Below are 21,568 nucleotides of genomic sequence, written 5' to 3' on the forward strand. Positions count from 1 at the left end.
TTTGTTAGGTGAAACCTTTTCCTCTTCATCTAGCAATATAGTGTATTCAAGAAATTTTCATGCTTATAAGCCCAAACAAAAAACAATGTTTGAATTTCCATTCCTCATCTAATGAAGAATACAATGTGTCATTCATCAGGATAGAACTACATACAGCTAGATAGAACTACATACAGCTAGATAGAACTACATACAGCAGTATTCCCTGTTGCACAGGAAATACTGCTGTAGGTCTGGATAAAATCCACTACAGCATGATTACTAAGGAAATTGTTTAACAGACTTTTAATCTTTTAAGTCTATTAACAGAGTATGGACAGAGCATACTTTCCTGACACTTGGAGGCTATCGAATATTATTTCTATTCCCTGGCCAGGCAAAAACTGTAAGAATCCTCTAACTACAGACCAATCTCTCTGACGAGTTGTCTCTGTAAACTCTTTGAGAAATAATGGTAAACAGATGTTTGATATTTCTCTTAGAGAAAAAACGATTACTTTTCACCACATCAGAGTGTATTTTGTAGAAACAGAAGATAATTTAGTAAATCTCGAAACATCTATACACAAAGCGTTTGTTCAACAACAGCACTTAGTGTCTGTGTTCTTCAATATAGAGAAGGCCTACAATTGTTGCTAGAGATATTCTGTAATCTGCACTGCAGGGAGATTTGCCAATTTTTATAAAAAATTTTCTACAGAATCAAAGATTCCAAATTAGGATGGGCATCACTTTATCTAGTCCTTTCACACAATAAGGTGTTCTTCAGGGTTCTATTTTGAGTGTGACTGTTCCTGATTAAAATTAGCAGCATAGCTAACTGTCTCACTCTCAATGTGAAACACACTGTATGTGGATGATGTTCAGATCTCTTGTCAGTCCAGTAATATGAATTTCATTGAGAAACAACTGCAAACTTCCCTAAATTTCATATACAATTGATCCAAGACCAATGGTTTCACCTTTAACATGGAGAAGACCTCGTGCACTCACTTTTGCCGAAGGCATGGTTTACACCTCGATCCTGAAATTCACCTAAATAGTATCATTGACCATTGGAATTTTAACACTTAGTTTCTGGTTGTTCTGTTTGACCAAAAATTGACCTTGCCACACTTACTCAACTTGAAGAGTAGATGTCAAAAGTCTCTAAACCTTTTAAAGGTACTATGTTGCTCATCCTGGGAGCAGACTATGGTCAGGATTTATAGGGCCTTTGTCTGCTTTAAGCTGGATTATGGATGCATTGTATATGGCTCCACACGAGAATCTACCCTTCAGATGCTGGATCCAATCCACAAAGTATTGCATTTGTGCACTGGTGCTTTTCAAACTTCTGTCTAAAACCTGTATGTGGATGCTTATGAGGCCTCCACTATCACTCAGAAGAAAACAGTTGTCTTTCTTCTATTAAACTGAAATCTGACTAAACCTTCTGTTTATTCTACAGTATCTACATACTCAGCTGAAAAGATTATTTGCAGCCCACCCATTTAGTGTCCCTACAAATATAAGAAGCATGATTGAACTGGACACAAGCAACATTTCAAAGCCCGAGGTTAATAGGAGTTGACCTAGGTGATATACTGTGATAAAAGTAGACCTTAGCTTAAAGCACTTTCCTAAAGAATCCACTCCAGATTACATGTATAGACACTTTGCAGAAATTCAGCACAGTCACAGGAATTTAATTCCTATTTACACTGATGGATCTAAATTGGATAACTACATTGGCTCAGCCTTCATCTGCCAGGATGAAATCAAGGCAAAAAACAAGTATTGCCAAATTCTTCCATCTTCATTGCAAATCTGAGGCTATCCATTTAACCTTAAAGTATATAAGTAGAAAAAGTCATCATTGCTGCATAATTTACACTGACTCAGTTAGTGCACTTCAGGCTTTGATCTCGTCCAAACCTAGTTCTCACTCCAGTGATTAAAATTTGTAAACTGATCTGCCATCTTTTTTGCAAGTAATTTCTCTCTAAAATTTTGTTGGGTCCCAGGCCATGTAGGTATAACAGGGAATGCTGACACAGCTGCAAATTTAGCTAGTCCTTTACAGCAAGTGTGGCCAACAAGTCTATCGTGAATGTAACGTGGAAACACAACTGTAGTGATATCAGACCTCCACATCTCCCTCAGATGTGGTTTTGTCAGTCCATGTGCAATCCATTTGCATACAGTTATAAAAGGGGAATAAGAAATGTACAAAAGGATTGCAAAACTAAAAAAAAAGAAAGGTGGGAAATGTACAAAAGGGTTGCAAAACTAAAAAAAAAGAAAGGTGGGAAGAGGGACAGAGAGAGGAGGTAGGGACACAGTAGACAGAGGAAAAGTGGTGGTCCCTGAAAGTGACAACGCTGAGTTTCGATTTTTCTTCATGTTTTAAATTAAATTGTGATTTTTCTTACCTATCTAAACATAGTATTTCACACCTCCCCTCACCACTTAGACTATGCCTATGACAACAAGTTGATCCCAACACATTGTTAGATAAAAAGTAGACCTTAGTACACAAAAGTTGGCTACCCCTGCTTTACAGCACTCAATGCCTAGCGAAGGAGGCAACTTGAAGCTAGACGTTAAAAAATGACTAGCAGAGAGATGGCAAAACATGTGGAATGCACAAGTCACAATAAACTATAAAAGATCAAATCTTTGATAGAAAATTGGACATAATACATTTATGAAAGGAGATCTGAAGTAATCCTTACCTCCTGAGGATTGGACATACTTGGCTGACTCATCAATATCTTTTGAAGGGTGATGATCAGCCAGTATGCCACTGTTGCAACTGTACTGTAAGTGTTACACACACACTGTGTAAATGCCCTAAATTTGAGGGTGCTCACACAAGTCATTTTGGAAGTGGAAGCTTGTCAAGAATTTTGAACCACAGGCCAAATCTTGACAAGCTACTGAACTTTCTGAAAGTTGTTAATTTTTACAAAGAGATTTGATTACTCATTTATTTATTGTAGTATAGTTCCCAGCATATTTTTTTGTCGTTCTGATAGTTAGGTTGTTGCATTTTGCGTAAGTTTGTACATGAAATAGATAAATATATGTACAATGTGTCATGGTGCAGTATAGCCTGTATGGCTCGTGCCAAACGACCAATCTTTTCAGTGTTCTTTTCTGAAAAATGTTGTGCCCATGTGTCTGAATGAAAAGTGATTACACTCAACAGGTTACCAGAAAAAAGAAAAAAAAAAGGGTCCATGTATAGCTGCTCATAATTACACATCCAGTTACTAATTACTAGTTTGCAGAGAGGGAGTTACATGTCCTACAGGGTCTTAGATTTGTTGGCTCAGAAGTTTACTAGGTGTTGACGAATAAGGAACCCAAAAGCAAAATTCAAATCTGACCATGGATGTGGAAGCCGTGAAATGAGTGCATACTATACCATTTCTGATTATGCAAAGGTATTTAAGCAATAAAGTGGAATTAAGAAAACAATGACTAGGCTGTTGGAGGAAAACCTTGAAATTCTCACACCTCGTCTCTCCAACTTGTCAGAAAAATAGCAAGGATTTTTTCTTTTTTTTGGGAGGTCATAGCAATATAGCATCTCCATCCTAACAAGCCAATAGTAGAAACTTTTTGTCATTTTTATATATCCATATGAAAATACAACATACAAATCTTGTTCCCCATATTTCAGTTCTTATGCTTTTCAAATTTATAATTATTTTTTCTATTCAGCTTACATTACTTTTGTGTGCCCTCTGTCATAGTATCATTTCCTTTAAATACAATAAAAACATTGCAATTTTTCTCAATGTTATTTAACAAAAAATACTTATATCAAAATTTTAAAATGTGGTATCTCATTCCAGATGGTTGGCAATATCCCATCTCCTCAGGATCTGGTAACCATTAATTACACTTTGTATATTGCAGTAGAGACTTGAATAAACCAAATCTATAAGTGTATTTCATTGTATTTCAAGATAATTAATGTCCAAGTTGCCAGTTCTGGCAACTCTGTTGGTTAGCTTTTAAATGCTACAATATACTTTGATATACTACTGTAAGAACTCATAAATGCTCCTATGTATGTAGTTGTAAAAACTAGGTACTGTGTAAAAATCTTAAATGTTTGAGAATTAGGAATTCGAAAAAACATCAAAAGTTAGGCCCTCAAATATTTACATTCACTTGTACATTTTTAAAGTTTTAAAAACATACAATAAATTTTATGCTCACTTTTTTGGACCATTCTATACTGACACTGTTCTGTAAGTAAATTTCTGTTTTAAAAATAAACATTATTGTATTAATATAAATAATTTAAGCACTAAGTACAGTTAAAATTTTATTACTATTTATGTATAAATACAAAAGATTATGAAGTTATTTAAGAAATAAATTTTTGAAAATTAAAATAATGACAAAATTTCAAAAATTTATTTTAAAAAATTCAATGACAAGATGCATGATGCAATATTATGAGAACCATGGTATTTTTTCTACAGACTCCTGAAATCAGTTTATAAAAAAAATTAATGTTCTGGTTCGGCGTCGTCAAACTGTCCGACATCCATCGGTTCATCTCCCGATCCTTTGTGTGCAATTCTGGATTCTGAAACACATTTAAGCTCTTTTAGTTTCAATGAATGTAAAAATTTTTTAAAGAAATATTATGGTTGTACCTGAATTATTAAAGTTACCGATGCCATCAAATCCACTTTCTGCTGCACTGACATCATACTCGGCACCATCATCTTCTGCATCCTCAAAACAGCCTTCTTCTTCTAATGAAAATAAATAATCTTTTCATTGAAATAACTAATTCAATTATTTATATAAAGAGAAATTTAACATATATAATTTATAACTACTAGAAAATTACTTTGCTAATAGAAAGCATTTTCAAGATCTAATAAGATTTCCATTTAATTAAATTGATATGTTTCTAACAAACAAGTTCAAAATCTGGATGACAATCTAAATTATTTTTATCAAATATAAAAATTCTGAACAAGCAAGACTCTCTAGCTCACTCAGTGTTGGTAGATTTGGTTCTTTTCATAATTTATTATCTGTTTATGTAGTTGATTACTTAGTGTAGGATTGAAAAAATTTTATAAATTATTTACATTTCTACATTATAATGTGAGAATTAAAAACGGAAATTATATAATTGTATTTAATTTTCTAATTTAAATAACTTATTGATCTAAATTTGTGTAGCTTTCTGATTGAGAGTCTCTCCTAAAGCAGTCCTTATGTCATTTCCTTCATCTTTCGATGGAGAAAATGATGATATAATTTTTACTACATGAGAAAATAATATGTTTTCTTTCAAAATTGTTAATAAACTAGTGTGAGAAGTAAATTTCTTCCAAATGTTTTTGCTAAAGAAAATGCCTTTGTCACTTTTATGACAAAAAGGGAAATTAACTTCCCTTATCTTTCAAATTCAACCATCTGGTTGTCCACCCCTTTGACAGTTTCCCAGCACATCCCATTAGTGGTCCAAAATCGAGATCTGCTATTGGTCAGAATTTCAGGATAAAACGGACAACTTCCTTTGATTGGGGAGTTTTCCAAAAAGTTTTGACTACTCCAAAACTGAGGCCCCTCATCACGAATCTTTTAACCTGTGTGCATAAAAGTTTCCACCAAGATCTCCACCACAGAGTCACCACCATTAGAACGCATCCACAAGAGATCTCAAGAAAAATCCTCAAGCTACTCAAGTCGAGGTAGTATACCCTAATCATTGTAAACTCTCTCTCACTTGAGAGATACATAGAGAAATACAGTCATTGGCTTGATTGTATTTTTGTTTTATTTTTATTAAAATTTCTTTGTTACTCTAAAGAAGTGGCCTCATTGATGAACTTGATTCCGTGCCAAAGTCTTGCTACTTATCCACAGTCCTCCCAACTCAAATGAGTTATTTAAGTTACTTAATGGCATACCTAATGCTAAATTTTTAGGCTGGTGGCAGGAACCTGACAGGAGACAATGGTTATAGATCACCTTGTCTCTGCACCTTCTTTAAAGCCAACCTACAGACTTGATTGCCAATTATGTGATAAAGAGTTTAAAGCTATACACCAACCAAAGCCGAATATTATCGGGCTAGAAACAGCTATAATACTAATAATTTAATAATGCCAAATTGTCTTTTAAATTTTAGTATTATAGCCATTTCCAGCCCAATAATATTTGGCTTTGGTTGGTGTATAGCTTTAAATGTATCAGGTGTAGTAATGATGTTTGATTAGATAAAGAGTTTAGTTATAACACTTTACCCCCGTTTATTCTCACAATAATAAATTAATGAAATGAAATGAAACTAAAAATATATAAGTTTATTGTTTTATATGATGAAAAATTTCAGATATAGTAAAGAGCTTTAGAATTAATGTTGTACAGTCGACCACCCTATAACACTGTTGATTATTCCTTTTTATATGAATTCCATGTTGTATGAGTCACTTAGATTTTACAAATACGTGAGCCGTTCACAGCCCAGCACACACATTTGTAAAATCTAAGTGACTCGTACAACAATGTTATACGGGGATTGACTGTATATTAATTTGTACATAAAATTTTATATTTATTTACAATAGTAAAGTCCCCCTTCATTTATTAACACTTTTATATATCACAACACATGCAAAAAATTTTTAAAATTATGATTAAATTACATGAAAAATCTAATTTTACCTTCTGATATAGAATCATTGGGATCTGGATGGAGAGCTTGACATTCTGTCATTGCTTTAAACATTGCATTCACTATAAAAGAAAAATATAAACATTTTGATATTTATATAATTAAAATATTTTAATAATGTCTATTTTTTAAATGATACAGACATCTCTTGTCAATTGAACTTTTCCCAACTATAGTTTTGAATAAATCAACTCTGGGTAGAAGTTGTAATAAAATATAACTAGCAGATAAACCCAGCAATGCTCAGGCAAAAAGTAATGATAGCAAAGATGAAGATTATTACATTATAGCCAATCTTACCCATTTTCACAGAATGCAAGAACTAGATTTCCCTGTTTCCAGACTAATCAGAAAATTTTCAGATGGGTCTAAAAATATGTTTGATTTCCTGCAAAATCACAAAAAAATCACAAAAAAACCACATCTGCATCTGTAAATGCTTTCTCTTAACACTTCCATTGTTAATACTTTCATTGTTAACACTTCCCCTGCGGAGAAGTGTTAATAATGTACAGTAAAGGAATTTTAAAAAATTCCTTCTTAGTGTACATTCTTGTGACGTACCCTAACCGTGTACCAAATTTCAACCTTCAACTCCTAACCATTTGGGCTCTACACTTACTATTATTATTAACCTATCTTGATTATATATATAGATAAACTGTGGATTTTTCACATTTTAATTTTTGCTTTAACATAAATTATACTGTATTTTAACACAGGTAAATTTTCTTTGATAATTATCATATTTAAAAGGAATAAAAATTTCTAATTATATAGCATGGTAATGCTGATCATTTTGTAAACTTTGTAAGGTTCAAAAATACATTTGTTGATTGCATCATAGCACTAATGATCCACATTTAAAGAAAATCAAAATGAAACCGGTTTTCAATTCTTAGCTTCTTAAGGATGAGCTATGATGCTTCTCAGCCAGTTTGAGAGAATTAAGATTTTATTCATTTCTTATACAACTTTAAGGTACAGTTGGGTTACATTCTAAAAACAATTCTACTCTGTTGTTGGTGAGGAATGCCTGTATACTATTTACAATTACAGATTACTGTCATGATTTCAAAATAAAAGTTTATTTTAACAATACTTAAGTTTTTGGAATATAAGCTCAGATATTAGTACATGATTGTCTAAACATGTAATGGTAAAATTAGCTATAAAAAATTTTAAATTTATCATGTATATGTTTTGATTAAGTATTTGAACATTTTTTGTTAGGTTAAGAAGGGTAATTACTCTTTCTACCATATTTTATTCAGTCATCATCATCAAAAATGATGATTCAAGATAGGATCAGTGAGTGACAGATACATAAAAGTTATCTCAATCAGCAAAACTTGTTTTAAAAAAATACTGTATCTTAGAAAAGGGAATGTCAAATTGTAATATGGTAATATTGCTTCTGCTTCCTGTTGTATCTGACAGATTGCATAACAATGTAATTTCTTGAATAATTATTATATTAATATTGAAAATTGAATGTATCATTAAAAAAACATACTATGTCCATTTTGAAATATTTGAAAGGTAAAATGTTTATATTAAAAAAAGAGAGCGATAAGGAAAAATACCAGAAGAATTTCTTTTTAAAACAAATTGAATATTCTTTTATCTAAAATTTTGCATGACATTTTAAAAGGATTTCAATGCCTGTAATAGCCTGTATGCTTATTCAGTAATTATATGGGTATATCAAGGTTTGTGCTAATGCGAAACACACAGAATGACACATTTTTTTTATGCAACTTGATGTACTATTTTTAACACTACACATCAATTTTTATTTGTAGTAAATTTCCAAGAAAACCAGTTTTTGTTTGTTTCTACAAAACAGAGTTAAATTGATTAATGATTTTTAACTAACATGAGAACTATTTTATTCCAATTCATTATTTCTAAGCATGAAACCTTCCCCATGATTATTTAACATTAATGCTACTGATGTCAAAGCTCTTGTAACAATGAGTCATTTCACAATGTTTACAGGATGTGCTATTTATTAATGCTTATCTGACACATTCTGCAAACTAAAATTTTTAATTAGTTAACATTGTTAATTAGAAAAAATATCTTTTTATGGAAAGAATTTCTGAATTATTAAGTTTTAAAGTAAGGTATTTTATTATTTAAAAATAATTTATTGTTAATCTGCAAGCATAAAACTACATGACTTCTAGAAGGAAAACATCAATTATTTTTAATTATTATTCATTAATAATCAGGTATCTATTACAAAAATATAAATTTATTAAATTTGTTCATTAATATTTTTCTGGAATAAAATGGAAGATTATTTAACTATGGCATTTTGCCAAACAATCAAAATTATTAAAACAAATTTGAAAAATGATAAATGGTACCATTTAAATCAGCTTTATAATAAAATAGTTTCTCAAAGTGGGCAATAATGCCCTCTTGTAGGCTGTGAGTAAATCTAGGGGGTGATGGAGGCAGGGTACTGAATGGTACCAAAGGCAAAAGTCGGGGTCAGTGACCCCGACTTTTGCCTTTTTGTTAACAAGTGTTAACAAGGAAAGGAAGTTGGGAAGTGTTAACAATGAAAGTATTAACAATGGAAGTGTTAAGAGAAAGCATTTACAGACGCAGATGTGGTTTTTTTGTGATTTTGCAGGAAATCAAACATATTTTTAGACCCATCTGAAATTATTATCTCATTTATTTTTCATATATGCCAAGTGAACGTAAATTAAATACAGACCAAACTATAACTCATAAAAAATTACACTTAAAAAAACTGATTAAAAATATTAAATTATTAAGTGTAATTTATAAAATAGTTATTATGTGTTATTTTTGTCTATTTATGTCAAAAATTTCAAAAGGCTGGTTGATGTCACAAATGTCACTGTAATGTTGATTCCAAGAAAACCTTTCACAAATGAAAATAAGTGTGATAATATGAATGATGCATTTACATACTATTAATTCACTGTTACCAACTTTTTATGAAGTTGAAAAACAACAGCAGAGTCTTATCTAGAAATTATCTGTTGAGAGAAAAACAATAAACAAAAAATCTAGATAATTTATAGTGCATAAGCCAGAAATCCCAAATTAAGACTAATCACCATAAAATTTTTTAATAAATAGACAAAAATAACACATAATAACTATTTTATAAATTACACTTAATAATTTAATATTTTTAATCAGTTTTTTTAAGTGTAATTTTTTATGAGTTATAGTTTGGTCTGTATTTAATTTACGTTCACTTGGCATATATGAAAAATAAATGAGATAATAACAAAGTCAAACAAATTTACCATGTCTATCATATATATCAACATATTAAACAATCACTGTAAGATCTTTGGTAGAACCCATTGCTGATTACAAGAACATCCAATATAACTGAAGCTTAATACAGTCTCTTAAGGAAGGAATTACTAGTTTCTTTTTAATTTGTTCTCAGCAATATGTGCACATTTTTCTGTTTATTTGGAGTTTCCTCAATTTTGTTTTTAATCTGTTGGTTTAGAAACTAGGAGGGTTATCTTATACAATCAATGAGTTGCACATGTGAAATGCAAGCTAAAATTTGGTTTGTCTTATAAATGAAATTGTACTTTGAATTTGCAAATTTTTAAGTTGGCTCACAGATTTTGTAGTCAAGCACAAACTATATATATAAATACACGAAAAAAAAAAATGAAAACTACTAACTTTTTGCTGTAAGTTGGTACTAGTGTACTTAATTTTCACATGAATTTGTAGCACCATCTGCCAACCAGTTTATTACAACTATTAGTTTTGTCATTGAATATGAAGTGTGCTTTGCAATTTTCAAAATGGACAAAAAATATCGAACAAAGAGTTTGTCTAAAATTGTGTGATGCCAACGAAATTTCTTGTACTGAGTCATTGAAAATGTTGCAGAAGGCCTATGGCGAATCATCTTTATCCAAAACACATGCATACAAGTGGCATTTAAAGATGGCCGAGAAGAGGTGGAAGACTTGTCTATTTCTGTTTGTCCGTCAACATCTTCAACTGACGAACATATTGACAAAGGGAAGGAAATGGTGATAGAAAATTGTAATTCGTGCTTAAGAGATGGCTCAGAATCTAAACATCTCACGAATCCATTTGCACCAATTTAGTGGATGTTTTGGGCATGAAACACATTGCAGCACAACTTGTTCCAAAGGAGCTGAATTTTCTTCAAAAACAGCATCAGAAAAAGGTTTCCAAAGATGTGCCTGAATGAGCCAATTCCAACCCCGCATTCATGAAACGCATCATAACAGGTAATGAGACATGGGTTTATGAATTTGACATGCAAACCATCCAGTAAGCTTTGGAATGATGTTTTGAAAGTGAGCCAAAACAAAAAAAAACCATGTCAAAGTCACTCAAAAATCAAAGTCATGTTGAATGTTTTCTTTGACTGTCATGGTATTGTCCACTCAGAATTTCTTCCAGAGGGACAAACAGTCAACAAACAATATTACCTGGGTGTTATGAGGTGTTTGAGAGAGAATGTTTACCAGAAAAGGACAGATTTGTGGAAGAACAATTCTTGAATGTTGCATCATGATAATGCACCTTCTCACACATCAATCCTTGTATGCACATTTTTAACCAAAAATGCAACAAATATCATCAACCAAGCACCATATTCACTACATATGGCTCCGTGTGACTTTTTCCTCTTCCCCAAACTCAAATTACCACTTTGTGGAAAACGTTTTGAGTCGATTGACAAAATAAAATTTGCAGAAGGGAGCTGCAGGCCATACCAGAAAGCACTTATAAGAAGTGTTTTGATGACTAGATTGTTCGTTGGAAGAAGTGTATTGCATCAAATGGGGTCTAATTTGAAGGCAACAAAATAAATTTGGATGATTAAACCAATATTTTGTATTTTAGTTAATAATTTCCAGTATTTATTTGACAGAATGTATACAAGGTCTGTTCAAAAAGTATCGGACCTTTGGTCGGTAAAAATAAATGTATTGACTTTGAGATACAAAACCCTAATCCCCTTAAAAGTAGTCTCCTTGGTAATGTATACACTTCTTTCAACGTTCCTGCCATTGCTGGAAACACTGCTGGAACGCATCTTTTGGAATGGCTATCAGCCGCTCCGTCGGATTTTGCACGATGTCTTCTCTCGACTAAATTCGGGTTCCTTTTAGCGGCATTTTCAGCTTGGGAAATAGCCAAAGGTCACACGGAGCCATGTGGAGAGAGTACGGAGCGTGACGAACCACAGGAGTATTGTGTTTGGCGACGAAAGCCCGAATCAGATGCGCAGAATGGGCGGATGCGTTATCACGATGGAGCTGCCAAGTTTTGATCGACCACAGATCCGGTCGTTTGCGTCGCACTGTATCGGAAAGACGACGAAGGACCTCCTGGTAGTACTCCTTTGCGATGGTTTGGCCTTGTGGTGCGTACTCACGACACACCACCCCACGAGAGTCGAAAAAACTGTCAACATGACCTTTGATATTGCTGCGGACCTGCCGCGCTTTTTTTGGCCTCGAGGATCGTCCCCGAAAGCCTGCTGAATCTTGCGAATGGTTTACGCTCGGGTATCGCCAAGGTTTTTGGCAAAATTTGATGTAATATCGCTGCTCACGTTGTTCAATCATTTTCCAGCTTAGTGGAATCCGACGAGAGCGCACTACATGACCTCACTCATAGGCCGATTGCCAACGACTGACGCTTCCTGCAGGTGGGAAAAAATTCAGGGTTGTGCATGACTGTCCCCTCCACAACTCCACCGAAGAAGGCCTGTCGGGCATCATTGGTTTACACAGAAAAAATAAAAGTCCGATACTTTTTGAACAGACCTTGTATATGTGTATTGTACATGTGTTCATTTGCTTTATAGTTACTCTATGTTATTGTACTTTCATAAAACTTAAATTAACATATCAAAGTAAGTAATACGAATACTGCTCTCTCATGCTTCTAATAATTAAGTGTACAATAATACATTTACAATCTTATATCCAATATTTTTGAATGCACTTTCTAGATCAAGGATGAAGTAAAAAAAAATTTTTCACATTTTGTATAATTAAATTAATAAAATAAGATTTCATAAGATTATACTATATAACTAAAAAGAATTAATAATGACAACTAACATTCGCCTCTGTTATCAGGAACAAAACAAATTTCTGACATTTTTTCATCCTCATCTTCACCTTCTTCTACACCATCATCTATTAAACAAATTGTCATTAAACATTTAAATAAATAATCAGTCTGTATAACTCATATTAATGAATTATTAAATATTTTTAAATAATTATGTAATAGATATTTACAATCTAGAATGTTTATACATGACAAATCAATGAATTACTTTTTATTATTAAACAAAACACTTGCAAAATGTTAATCTTCATTTATTAGAGGATCATCATTTTTGCCACATTTGCTTAAGGCCTGTTTATGCAAAATGCAGATGACTGCAATTGGATTTATGAACAATTGTACACAAAAATTCTCAATTTTGAATAAAACTTGAATTTGTTCAATGACAAGCTAAGAGTGAATGCTTTTAAAGCTATTGAAATCAGTTTATATCAAATTCACAGTCCAAGTAAAAACTGCAAGGAATAGACATATGTCTGATTTCCATTTACAACTCAAGGTAAGTTTTAACACAGCTCCAATTCATACCTAAATAGGATATTTTCACAATTTCTTTTGATTTGTAGTTTTTATTTGTTTATGCTCTTGGAAACTTTATAAAAATATAATAAAAGTATACTGTAAACTGAATGAGATGGCAATTAAAATAAAGCATTAATAGGATAAAAACACAAAAGTAAATTAGTACAGTGATACCTCAGTTTTCGTTCACTTCAGTTATCGTTGGTTTTGTCAATTTTTTTTTTGTGAAAAATTTGTCTCGGTTTTTGTTGGTTGCCTTGGATTTTGTCAGCGTGTGCACATGACCGCACTGCTAATTTTACAAAACCACGTGTTTTCCTGCTCAGTGTGGCATTGTTTCTCGTTTCTCATTACCCCGAGTATCTTGTCAAACAATGGGTGTATTCAAAATCTCAGCATGCAGCCAGCACCTCTCTTCAAAATCTCAGATAACTTCCGGTTGCTGTCACCAAAAAAAATGCAGCAAACTGCAAGCATCTTTTTTGGTGCTTGATACACCAGCAAATAAGATGGCAGCCACCACAAGGCTTGTAAGAGCTCTATTTTGCATTGACAATTTTGAATTTAATTTATTTGTTGATGAATAAACCCTGAATAAATTAATATTCAGTTAGTACATTAATAGAATATTTTAATATACTAGTATATTTATGTATGACATCACATAATTTTTTTTTAGTTGTTAAAGTATAATCTTACGATTGATTTAATTATTTAAAACTCCTGCAGAAATTTTTAAAATCTTTATCTCTATTTTAAAATTTTTATTTTTCAATAAGCTGTTCTAATTAAATAAGTCAAAAATAAATTTAATGTAACCTGGAAGTCCACATCATTTGCCATTTTTATTGTTTTTCTCTCCCAAAATTCCCAGCAGTTAGTGTTTGTGTTCTCTAGAAAATGCCAGCAGTTGCATCACTTCTGGCAGCATCTCACTGGATTAATGCTGAGATTTTGAATACGCCCAATTTCATTGTTTTCCTTTCCTTTTAGCTCGATCTTGGGAAATTCCATGTTGAACGTTCATTTATTCTTTACATTACTCTTTCATATTCATTTTATATTAATTTCTTATTGTTTTTATTATTACACATTATATTTATTCTTTGTAAAATATGGTTTTGGGTACGTACAAGGTCTGTTCAAAAAGTATCGGACCTTTGGTCGGCAAAAATAAATTTATTGACTTTGAGGAACAAAACCCTAATCCCCTTCAAAGTAGTCTCCTTGGTAATGTATACACTTCTCCCAGCGTTTCTGCCATTGCTGGAAACACTGCTGGAACGCATCTTTTGGAATGGTTATCAGCCGGTCCGTCGCATTTCGCACGATGTCTTCTCTCGACTAAATTTGGGTTCCTTTTAGCGGCATTTTCAGCTTGAGAAATAGCCAAAGGTCACACGGAGCCATGTGGAGAGAATACGGAGCGTGACGAACCACAGGAGTATTGTGTTTGGCGACGAAAGCCCGAATCAGATGCGCAGAATGGGCGGATGCGTTATCACGATGGAGCTGCCAAGTTTTGATCGACCACAGATCCCATCGTTTGCATCGCACTGTATCGGAAAGACGACGAAGGACCTCCTGGTAGTACTCCTTTGCGATGGTTTGGCCTTGTGGTGCGTACTCACGACACACCACCCCACGAGAGTCGAAAAAACTGTCAACATGACCTTTGATATTGCTGCGGACCTGCCGCGCTTTTTTTGGCCTCGAGGATCGTCCCCGAAAGCCTGCTGAATCTTGCGAATGGTTTACACTCGGGTATCGCCAAGGTTTTTGGCAAAATTTGATGTAATATCGCTGCTCACGTTGTTCAGTCATTTTCCAGCTTAGTGAAATCCGACGAGAGCGCACTACATGACCTCACTCATACGCCGATTGCCAACGACTGACGCTTTCTGCAGGCGGGAAAAAATTCAGGGCTGTGCATGACTGTCCCCTCCACAAATCCACCGAAGGAGGCCTCTCTCGCATCATTGGTTTACGCGGAAAAAAATAAGGTCTCCCCTCCACAACTCCACCGAAGGAGGCCTCTCTCGCATCATTGGTTTACGCGGAAAAAAATAAGGTCCGATACTTTTTGAACAGACCTTGTATTTTGGAGTGTCTAGAACAAATTAATTGTTTACATTGATTCATATGGAAATAAATGCCTCAGTTTTCGTCAGTTTCGGATTTCACCAATTGTTTTTGGACAGATTATTGATGAAAACCGAGGTATCGCTGTAATAGAATGTAAAAATCAATAATTCAACAGTGAAGTAAATGTAGTTCATCTTTTCTGCAAAAATAAAATTTAAAAAATATAATAATTAAAATAATAAAAATCCTTAAAAAATCAAAGTTTGAACCCAGAACAGTCATAGGATAAGGACTTTTAGACTGATGTTACCACTACATGCTTGCTCTTACAATCATCAATGCTCCAGAACATACAAATCCAATATAATTTAAAACTGGTTCCTTTTATATCAAAACTGTTTACAACTGAGGAATTCTGACTGGGCTGCAATTTGAAAAAATTATGGCCTATAAATTCCCACTCTCGTCAGTCTGTCCATCTGTGTGTCTTTCCTTAACCTCAAGAACAGATTTAGATAGATGAAAGCCAAGACCAGATATGGAAAGATTAGGGACAAGAAGCCCCAATTAATTATATGAACTTCCGGTGCAAACCAGAAGTCGCATTATTTCAATTCAAAATTTTCCCCTGAAAGGAGTTAGATAGATGACTGGCACGACTCCATTGTTAGTGGGAAAGAATGATGTACAGGAGCAAAACACTACAAATTTGAGGTGAAGTGCATATATTTTAAATTAAAAAATTATTAAAAATTGCAGCCCAACATTGTAACAATGTCACAATAAATAATTATTACTTATAACTTATGTCACATAAATTTTTATTTTAAACAGGAAATATTTACAAGTTGAATAGTCAGTTTGTGGTCTTCCATTGTTAGTCATCATTAAACTGTAAAGATCATCTGATAAGTGAAGTAATGCTATGTTCATCCAAAAAGTAAAAAACAAGATATTAGGAATCATCCATACTAACTAGTAAAAATAGTTGATTAAATATCTTTGAAAAAAGTACATTCTCATTTAGAAACATTTTTATATACTAAAATAAAATCAATATAATCTGCAGACAATATATTAGCCAAAATTATCATCTGAAACAGAATATTAAAATCATTTTTGAAGAGAAAACATTTCAAAAACAGCAAAACTAAAAAAAAGAATATGTTTATTCATTGAACTTAAAAATAAATAATACTTTAAAATAAAATTAATTTATCTTATGTTTCAGACTGTGGATAATTTGATTAATTAGGATAAGAATTTATAGACAACAATAATCATAAATAAAATCATATAAAATAAACATTATGAAAATGTTTTATTTTTGATAGCATTATAATTTATCTGTAATTATTTAAATTTCTATTTGTAATGCAAAGGGATATACCTGATTCATTTATCTGGGCAGTAATCATTAAATAAAGACATTCATCAGGAAATGCATTCACATCTCTTGTGACACCATGAAGAGCAATAGCAGGATATTCTATCGAAAATCCTTGTCCGTGTTCACCAACCCATGAAACACGACTAAAACAAACAAAATAAAATTGTGTATTATATATTAAATGTGTTTTAAAAATTTATTTTTCAAATTTTGATTCATTTATTAATTTGCAAAATATATTTTGCATACAGAACAACTTATACATACATATATATATCAATCAATAAATAAATGATAATCAATAAATGAAAATATTTATTCTAAAAATAAATCTCTATTTTAGATGATTGTTTACATAAAAACAATCTTACATTAATTTAATAAAATCATCATCTTATTCAATTCTAAAAGAAAATACTTGTATAATCTAAGTTTAAAACAGAATGCAAGAAAAAATTAAAACACAATAAAATTTTGTGTTTTAATTCCTTTTTTCTTTGTATTGTTTTCAGTTAAGAGGAAATGAAACACTTTAAAATTAGTCAAGATAAGAATTTTAGGAAAAAAGGTTTTCACAACTATACAATTTTGTTCTGAATGAAATGACAAATAATAAATTAGTAAAATTAAATGTTGAAGTTTAATCTGTTGTTTATTTTAAAATGATTGATGCTAATTCATGATAAACTCACAAATGCTAACAACAATCTGTTTTTATCACAGTTTTGATGCACTTAAATATGAATTACAAAACTAAGTATTATTTCCAAATAAAATTTTTATTATGTAAAAATCTAATTGCTAATTATAAAGTTAAAGTAAGCATATATGATCAGTTTTTAAAACAAAAATTTGAGGAAACAAAGTCTTGTTTCTTCTATTACACTTCTCTTATTTAACAGACTAATTCATCAACTCTTGCAATCAACATTAATAATGTTAATACCCAGTAGTTTATTTTAGATGAACTTTTGTCAGTTTATACAAGGTTATTTTTTAAATTTGGAAACAATTTAGCTAATAAATTTGTTAAAGTTTGCAGTGTGCATGTAGAGATAGCATCAACTCTTGAAAATATATAACTACGTAATCACATTTTTTTTAAACTTAAGACTGGAAGAAGTTTAGCTTATAGTTCAGATAATTTAACTGGCATATGATTGTATAATACACTGTAATTTATCTGTAATTATTTATAAAATAAAAAAAAATGTTGCCAGTAGTTTCATACAGTGGGCCCAATAGACTTTTTTTTAAAAACATCTAAATTTATTAAAGTAAAGCAGTTAGCTGATTAGTAAAATGAGTAATAATGATAATTGAGATAATCAATGATTGACAATCATCAATGAATTTATTAACTTGGTTATTTCTAAATTTAAAAAATAACATAGATTAAGTAAAAAGGAAATTTTTCTGAGTTATTTTGACCAACAAAAAATTCATTTCTTTCTTGAAAATGTATGTTCTCATCATCAGTTCTCTCTGTAAAATATGGACAGATTGGCCATAAATGGATTTTCAACATTGAAATATATTAGCTATTATATCGTTTCAGTTTTAAAGAAAACTTCATCTGCACTATTTGAACCAGATTAAAAAAAATTAAAGTTTTTCATTTTAGAATTATCTATTCTGAACCTTTGCTTCTGAAGCTATTCTGAAGTATGTCTACTGGTTAGGCTAGCAAAGTCTGAATCACTAAAGAATCTGAAGAGATTAAAAAAGAACTTAACTACATATCTTGAACTTCAAGTTTGATTTACCTTCTTTATAATCAATTTCATTAATAAAACAATTTTAAAATCAATTTCTATTTAATTAATGCCAATTATATCATATTCAATTAACTAGCAAACTTCAATGCATCTAAAATGATTAATATCTTTAGTTTTTCATTCATCACTTAATATAATTCAATAAAGGTAAAATATGAAACAATTAATACTTATAAATGAAGATTTAAATGAAAAGTTTTTTTATTATTATGAAAGACACTATTCTGAAAAACAAACAAAATATTTTTGCTAAATGTGGCATTTATATAATAGTTATAAATATTTTAATTTTGCAAAATTCAAAATTACTGTAATTCAATATATAGTTTAAAACTTTATAGTCTAGTCAAATTTCAGGCTTTGAATTGTGAACAATTACCAACAGCATATATAACCAACAGGATTAATTAGATTAGTGAACTTTATGATGGTCAATACAGGATATAAATGTCTGACAAAATAGATTGATACAGAGGACACATAATTTTTAGAATGTTTGTTTATATTAAATATATTCTATTAGTTTGATTTACAGTTATTTGTATTTTCTCAATTACATTAATATAACAGGTCCCATAATCTTCATAATCACTAAATTGAAAAGAAAATTCAACAGGATTAATTAGATTAGTGAACTTTATGATGGTCAATACAGGATATAAATGTCTGACAAAATAGATTGATACAGAGGACACATAATTTTTAGAATGTTTGTTTATATTAAATATATTCTATTAGTTTGATTTACAGTTATTTGTATTTTCTCAATTACATTAATATAACAGGTCCCATAATCTTCATAATCACTAAATTGAAAAGAAAATTCAACAACACACCTTCAATTGTCATATATCACCGGGCTCTAATTTGGTAATAATAATTATAAATTACTAATGAATTTAATTATTATGCCTTTTTGTCCTTTTTAATTATTTATAATTTATTTTGTATACTAGTACTTTCTATATATTAACAGGACTTATTATACTAGAAAATTATGGATGCAGATATCTAGTTTTACAGTTCAAAAATAATGTTCTTTTTTTAGTTCACCTGAACTAAAAATAAGTCCTGTTAATATATAGAAAGTACTAGTATACAAAATAATTATAAATACTAATGAATTTATTTGACCCTAGAGGAAGATGTTACGCACCATCTTGTAATAAATTTAATAATTAGAATTTAAATAAATAATTTTAGATTAAATTGGAAGAAAAGAATGTTAAGATGTTTATATATATATATGTGTGCCTTGCTGGGTATGCGATGGCCGACTGAGTGCCTTGAGTGGGAGTTTACAGGACAAGGGCGCTGAATATGTCCCCAGTCGGCACTATATTAATGGTTATATCTTTACGGTTAAATATACTGGAAGAGGAGATTGGACCTGAGGTCCAGGTAACATAACCGGCAATGCATCCACATGGTAAGCGGCAGTTACTGTGGGTTCAAGTCCTGCTCCAGGCCAATTCTTTTCTTCCAATTTAATCTAAAATTATTTTTAATTAAATTCTAATTATTAAATTTATTATGAGATGATGCCTAACGTCTCCCTCTAGGGTCAAATTCATTAGTAATTTTTAATTATTATTACCAAATTATAGTTCAATGACATACAGAAACTGAAGGTTTGTTATTGTATTGTTGTTAAGATGTTTATATTTATAGAAAATTCAATATTTGAAATTTAAAATTTTATTTTAAAACAAATATTACATTGTAAAAACTTAATAAATTACATTAATTATTTTATATGATATGCATAAATATATTGCATTTATATATAAGTTAATGCTGCATGTACACTTATATATAAGTTAATGCTTGAAATTTGCACAAATTATAACACTTAAATTACACGAATTTAAAAATATCTCAATTTAGGACACTTTTGTGTTATTTTTTTTAAATATTTGAATATGCTTTACCTTTCTGCTATATATAATGTTCCTTTTCCCAAATCCTTAGATTCAACATGTACTGTTGTATTTGGCTGAGTATGACGAATTCCTTCAGTTGGAGGTGGAAAACTTGTTAAAACTACCATCTTTTTCTTTTAATCTAAAAAAAAAAACATACTAAATTTATTCATGAAGTTTTGGGTATTATTGTTATATTTTAAATTTATAATTTAAAATAGCTGATATTGTAAGAAAATAAATGGAACTGCACAAAATTTTAAACATCTAATTAGCAAATAATTTTTAATTAATCCTGTTTAAGTGAATCATTAATGAAATAAATTATAAAAACTGGATTAAAAATTAAATGGTTATTTTTGATGTATGTAACATATGTAAACATGACAATCTCGCAATATTTATAGTTTACTAGCTTACCCGTCGCGCATTGCTGCGATCTCAGAAGAAAGGAAATTTAAGCAAACTTGTTATGACAAAATTCAATTTACATTTTATAATTTTTATTAAAACTTATTATTATTACATTATTATTTCGAGTCGATATTAAAATTTGAAAAGGGGAATACCTAGATCGGTAAAATACGCAAATTTCGTCTTACAACTTCGGTTGTTGTTCGGGGTACAGTTGAGGTTTTAACGAAGTTCAAGCGAATACATAATTAGCAAAAAAAAGTTGAAATAAAGTGATTAAACAAAAATTATTATAAATATCGTAAATAACAGTTGACAAATGCATATATAGAGATATTTTTTGAAGGGGGAAATGGTCTTCACAATTTGAAATCGATCGAACACACTGTGCGCGAATGCTCGTGTAAACGCGCGCCATCTATCGTAGGATAAATGTACTTCGCGGGAGTGTATTAAAAAATTAAAAAAACTTTCCAAAGTTTCATGGTAATCGTACTATGCCACAAACCTTCGCCGGAGTATATTAAACAACTTCCCAAAGTTTCACGGCAATCGGATAAACGGTGTGGTAATGCATGAAGGACAGACAGACACACACACACACACA

General features: G+C 31.1%; 1 protein-coding gene across 1 annotated transcript in view; it reads right to left on the reverse strand.

Moving 5' to 3' along the window:
- Positions 1–4,338: 4,338 nt before the first annotated feature.
- The window catches only part of LOC111627989 (methylosome subunit pICln-like), a 34,358-nt gene continuing 17,128 nt past the window's right edge, over positions 4,339–21,568 (reverse strand). Inside the window, exons 2-7 of the mRNA XM_023371696.1 lie at positions 20,557–20,689; positions 16,848–16,990; positions 12,838–12,915; positions 6,694–6,765; positions 4,662–4,763; positions 4,339–4,591 (exon numbers count right to left, since the gene is read on the reverse strand). Of these exons, the coding sequence (XP_023227464.1) occupies positions 4,512–4,591; positions 4,662–4,763; positions 6,694–6,765; positions 12,838–12,915; positions 16,848–16,990; positions 20,557–20,675 (594 nt within the window). The 5' untranslated portion in view covers positions 20,676–20,689 and the 3' untranslated portion in view covers positions 4,339–4,511. The remainder of the gene's footprint in view (positions 4,592–4,661; positions 4,764–6,693; positions 6,766–12,837; positions 12,916–16,847; positions 16,991–20,556; positions 20,690–21,568) is intronic.

The sequence above is a fragment of the Centruroides sculpturatus genome, unplaced genomic scaffold, assembly GCF_000671375.1.
Source record: "Centruroides sculpturatus isolate CEXI.00-Female unplaced genomic scaffold, Cexi_2.0 scaffold487, whole genome shotgun sequence".
NCBI classification, from domain to species: Eukaryota; Metazoa; Arthropoda; class Arachnida; order Scorpiones; family Buthidae; genus Centruroides; species Centruroides sculpturatus.